At 41.4% G+C, this 5067-nt stretch overlaps 1 protein-coding gene across 1 annotated transcript; it reads left to right on the top strand.

The window, feature by feature from the left end:
* The first annotated feature begins 1326 nt into the window (after positions 1–1326).
* Positions 1327–4721, top strand: LOC118394734 (glutamine synthetase-like). The gene is made up of 7 exons (XM_035788226.2): positions 1327–1487; positions 2255–2439; positions 2566–2727; positions 2820–2966; positions 3080–3207; positions 3314–3513; positions 3711–4721. The coding sequence occupies exons 2-7, from the start codon at positions 2274–2276 to the stop codon at positions 4021–4023; spliced, it is 1116 nt and encodes a 371-aa protein (XP_035644119.1). The 5' UTR covers positions 1327–1487; positions 2255–2273; the 3' UTR covers positions 4024–4721.
* The last annotated feature ends 346 nt before the right edge of the window (positions 4722–5067 follow it).

The following is a 5067-nucleotide window of genomic DNA, read 5'->3' as shown; positions in this document are numbered from 1 at the left end:
GACAACAGGCTTATAGGGACACCATGACTATTTTTTTAAAGTCTTGCATTCTTGAAGTGATGTCATAGATGTCAAAAGTTCCAAATGTATCATTGTTGGGTAACATTGGAATGTCTTGTCTTGACACTAACTCACACTTGTACTCACCTTCCACTCTCTCTCTTCTCATGGAAAACCAATACCTCAATGCCAAAGAATATTATGTAGCTTATCCTGCTACTCTACAGTGAACAGGATATAATATATCATATATGATATACTGTATACCACAGGAGGCGGGTGGCACCTTAATTAGGGAGGAGGGGTTCGTGGTAATGGTTGGAGCGGAATTAGTGGAAGGATATTAACAAAATCAAACACTTGTTTTCCATGTGTTTGATGCCATTCCATTCGCTCTGTTCCAGCCATTATTATGAGCTGTTCTCCCTTCAGCAGCCTCCTGTGATATATACCATTATATATTGTACCTTTTCTCTAATCCCCATCATTATTATTATTTATTATAATAATTATAATCGTTTTTACTGTTATTGTTGTCATTATCTCACATCACTTTAGCAACGGTGGGTTTGTCATTCATGCTAATAAAGCTTATCTCAATCTAAATCGGAATCTGATATGGGCTACTTCCAAACAATACTGTACATAAATGAACATCCTGCAGTATGTCATTGTGCGGAACTCCGATTTGATCAATTTTCCAGAAACGATAAATGTGTACCTACAAATATTAATGTGAATGATTTCTATAACATACCAAGGTTCTTCATCAAGTGTATTATTTTCTAAGAGGAATAACTAGTTCAACAATATGTAATTGGTATTCAATTGTATGAAAATATAGGCCTTGACTTCTAGTATGAGTACATCAATAGACAATAGACCTTCTTTTAACACGGGGCGGCGTTTGGAATATAGCTACCGCCAGCCAGCGCATCTTTTCTGATGAGAGGCTTTCTGACTGCGTTTTATTTTCCCTGAGATGGAATTTAGTACTATGTTTTTTAAATTGTACCCATTAAATATCGATTGCCTTTAAATATACATATATTTACAGACATTTTAGTTATTACTGTAACCTAAAGTTAAAGCTTTCTGGTCTTTGTAATGGTGTAGGAAGGGCAGACAGACAGTCAGTCAGTCTACTTCTAGATACATTGGGTATTAGATACAATGGGTTCCGTACTTGATACATTGTAGCGGTCTCACAAAATGTCACGCAAATGCTTTTTAACTATACAAGAGGGCGTTGTGTCTCGAACCCCGTCCAATGATCGAGCCTCGTGTGCTTCAATCACCTTGGATTACACACATGTTTTTTTTCTCTGACCAATCATAGACGCCGAGCTACAGCTCTCACGTTATAAATTAAACTGAAACATGAGTTAGAGCCGAGAGAATGAGAGAACAACTATCGGGAAAAATTTCAACATTACATTGGACCTGCCAGTCCTTTCGTTTTTATATCTGTTTTCTCGTTTTTACAGGTAATTAACTCCCTCTTTCCTTATGATAAACTGTCTACCCTTATTTGACCTATTCTTTTGTAGCCTAGTTATTTCCGCGTTCCAGATAAGTAGAAGGCACCTTTTTGTTTTGTTTCCAATTGGGACACTTTGTCCTTTCATTGGAAATGGTTGTCTTTAGTCAGATTTGGTGAAGTTTGGTGTCTTTGCTGATTTATTGACTTCCTCTCTATAATGTAGTGTTCGGTTAATTGTGCTGTAAATTGATGTAGGAAGTGTCTGATGCAATAGCGTCGCCATGACTCCTGTGTGTGTGTGTGTGTGTGTGTGCGCGTGTGTGTGTGTGTGGGGGGTGTATTCTGGGAATGACGCAAAGGTAGGGTCGTTGGTGTCGTTGATGGTCGTAAAGGAGGATGATGATCAAATGTTGTTGGGAAATGGGTTTATTAGTTAGTGTAACATGGATTATGTTGGTCTGTAGTCTACCAATCCAGGAATGGTCATCTGATTTAACACACTGTGATCAATATGGCAGATTTATTTTTTGTTGTCAGATTTGCTCTACTTGAAGTGGTGAAAACCATCTGTTTTGACTCTTGCCATGGATTTCAATGAAAGAAAATGCCTAAGATGTGTCTTCGCATTTATTCTTTGATTAGTTCTGGAACAATGAGCAATCCGGTCTCTGAGTTAGCTGTTATGCAACACATCTTCCAATTGTGGTCAACGAGGTGGCGGCTTTGACGTGTAAACTCATCATACCTGTTGACGTTTTTGTATCTCCCTAGGTGTTTTATAACAAATAATATGGCTACGTCCTCCAGCGCAGAACTGAGTAAGGCTGTCAAACAGCAGTACATGGACCTCCTTCAGGGAGACAAAGTCCAAATCATGTATGTCTGGATCGATGGAACCGGAGAGGGACTCCGCTGTAAGACCAGAACGCTGGATTCGGAGCCGAAGTGCATCGAAGGTAAACAATGGTTGTTGGTTGACATTTGACACAAAGTTCCAGGGGATTTATGTGTTTTGTAGCCTAGCCTGCCTAGTCTACGCAAGTCACTCAACAACTAACTCCTTCTTTGCCTTAATTCTGTAGAACTGCCTGAATGGAACTTTGATGGCTCTAGCACCTACCAGTCTGAGGGCTCAAACAGTGATATGTATTTGATTCCTTCTGCAATGTTCAGAGATCCTTTCCGCAAAGACCCCAACAAACTGGTCCTGTGTGAAGTGCTGAAGTACAACCGCAAACCTGCAGGTAACTTCTAAATCTCGGTGTGCATCTGTCTAGCTAAGCTTTTTAAATCTATTTTTACTTCAGTGTATAATATAGGTAAATTCTTTGCACAGAAACCAACCTTCGTTTGACGTGTAATAAAGTTATGGACATGGTTGAGAACCAGGTCCCTTGGTTTGGCATGGAGCAAGAGTACACCATTTTGGGCACTGATGGACACCCATTTGGCTGGCCCAACAACGGCTTCCCTGGCCCACAAGGTAAAGACTGTTCTTAATGGTCTTTGACTGACTATGTAAACTTCTTCCCCGGATGCGTTACTTTGAATGTGACGGTAACTCTTCTTGAACCAACCCTGTCCTTATGTGTACAGGTCCCTATTACTGTGGAGTGGGATCTGACAAGGCCTACGGTAGAGATATTGTGGAAGCCCACTACAGAGCCTGCCTGTATGCTGGGGTCATGATCTGTGGAACCAATGCTGAAGTCATGCCTGCACAGGTAAGCACAATTTTACTTGTGTGTATGCATTTATTTTTTTGCTCGTCTAATGGCTGATCCTATGCAATGAGACTTATGTACGTGAACACTGTTTTTGTCTTTCTAGTGGGAGTTCCAGGTTGGCCCTTGTGAAGGCATCAGCATGGGTGATCACCTTTGGGCAGCTAGGTTCATTCTCCACCGGGTGTGTGAGGACTTTGGTGTGGTGGCCTCATTTGACCCCAAGCCCATCCCTGGAAACTGGAACGGCGCTGGATGCCACACCAATTTCAGCACAAAAGAGATGAGGGAAGAGGGTGGGTTGAAGTGAGTACTGGATCATATGAAGATGCGTTCATACTAGGTTTAATCAGTAGTCGTAATTATTCAATTGCACCCATCTGTATGCTTTTGGATGTGGAGTAAACCCAGACTTATTAGAATGCTCTTAAGGCAAAGCAGATGGTGTTGACCACGTGTGAGCTTTTCTGTGATGAACTAATCTCGCCTTCTCACTGCTCCAGGGCCATTGAGGAGTCCATTGAAAGGCTGGGGAAGAGGCATAGCTACCACATCCGTGCCTATGACCCTAAAGGGGGACTTGACAATGCCCGTCGCCTTACCGGCCACCATGAAACCTCCAACATCCACGAGTTCTCTGCCGGTGTGGCCAACCGCGGTGCCAGCATCCGCATCCCTCGCACTGTGGGCCAGGAGAAGAAAGGCTACTTCGAGGACCGCCGCCCATCTGCCAACTGTGACCCGTACGCCGTGACTGAGGCTATAATCCGCACCTGTTTGCTTAGCGAGGAAGGAGATGAACCTGTGAACTACTAGATCTAACTAGAGCCACACCTCTGGACTGAATCCCCTTCGCCACCACCCTTCTCCATTTTCTAAATGGCTGAAAAGTCAAACTAGTACTGTATTTGTTGTAATTTTTCACTGAAATTATTCTAACCTTCTAAATGGCTTAAAGTTGGCTGGTCAACTTAACATGGAATGAAATCTGTTTAACATAAAAACAAACATTTAATGAAAGATGGTGGCTGACAGGGCATTGTCTTCCCCTTTTGAGTCTTCTAGTGGGGAGTATAACTGTTTTTAAATCCCCATTTGCTCTCGCGTTTCCTGCAGTCTGTCGAACTGAAATAAACTAAAGCACATGTGGACACTGACGACTATGGCTGGGCGGCATGTGTAATTGTCTTAATAAAACCTATGGCTAGTTTGTGTACTTTATGCACGTTGACCTGGATTTTTTTTTAAACTCTGTACCACTTTATTTCAATGTTACTATGTAGGGAGTGTTTTTAAATGTCAACTTTCAGATTTTACACTACTGGATCATGTTGTATGGTACATTCTTCAAACGTGTGGCTCCAAATCCTGTCTTATCCATTTGTGGAGTGGAGTTCCTGTGAGACTCATGAAGGAGTTTTATCCTTTCTCAACTGATTTCTTGTTCTGGCACATGATTTGGTAAAACCTGAATATGCTGAACTTTGTTTTTATTTAAACTTTAATTTTTACCACGACTGACTTTTTCTTGTCTCAACCGGTTTACTAAATGCCAACATGGCTGCGTTTAAACAGGCAGTCAAGTTCTGAAAACATCTTCCCCAACTAATTTTGTATTTTGACTCGTCACATTTAATCTGCCTGTCTAAACACAGCCCATTTGGCATGTAAAACTAATGTAATGATATAGCAGAATCAAGGCATTCCTGAAATGAAAACAAGCTGATGGAAATTCATCACATTGTACATAATTCCCATTGAGTGCCAACCTGCAAAACTGGCAGTCCCCTAGTCAAAGGGTTTGTGTGGTGGATGGTCTCTAAATTGTATTGCAATTCACACATTTAAACAAGCAATGCA

Source organism: Oncorhynchus keta, chromosome 15 (assembly GCF_023373465.1).
Source record: "Oncorhynchus keta strain PuntledgeMale-10-30-2019 chromosome 15, Oket_V2, whole genome shotgun sequence".
In the NCBI taxonomy this organism is placed as follows: Eukaryota; Metazoa; Chordata; class Actinopteri; order Salmoniformes; family Salmonidae; genus Oncorhynchus; species Oncorhynchus keta.
This window is presented reverse-complemented; position numbering and strand designations above follow the sequence as displayed.

Bases quoted from the DNA above. Each gene is read 5' to 3' on its own strand.
- LOC118394734 (XM_035788226.2), top strand. From the start codon at position 2,274: ATGGCTACGTCCTCCAGCGCAGAACTGAGTAAGGCTGTCAAACAGCAG. The intron at 2,440-2,565 runs GTAAACAATGGT...TTAATTCTGTAG, and splicing joins GGAGCCGAAGTGCATCGAAG to AACTGCCTGAATGGAACTTT. The intron at 3,208-3,313 runs GTAAGCACAATT...TTGTCTTTCTAG, and splicing joins CTGAAGTCATGCCTGCACAG to TGGGAGTTCCAGGTTGGCCC.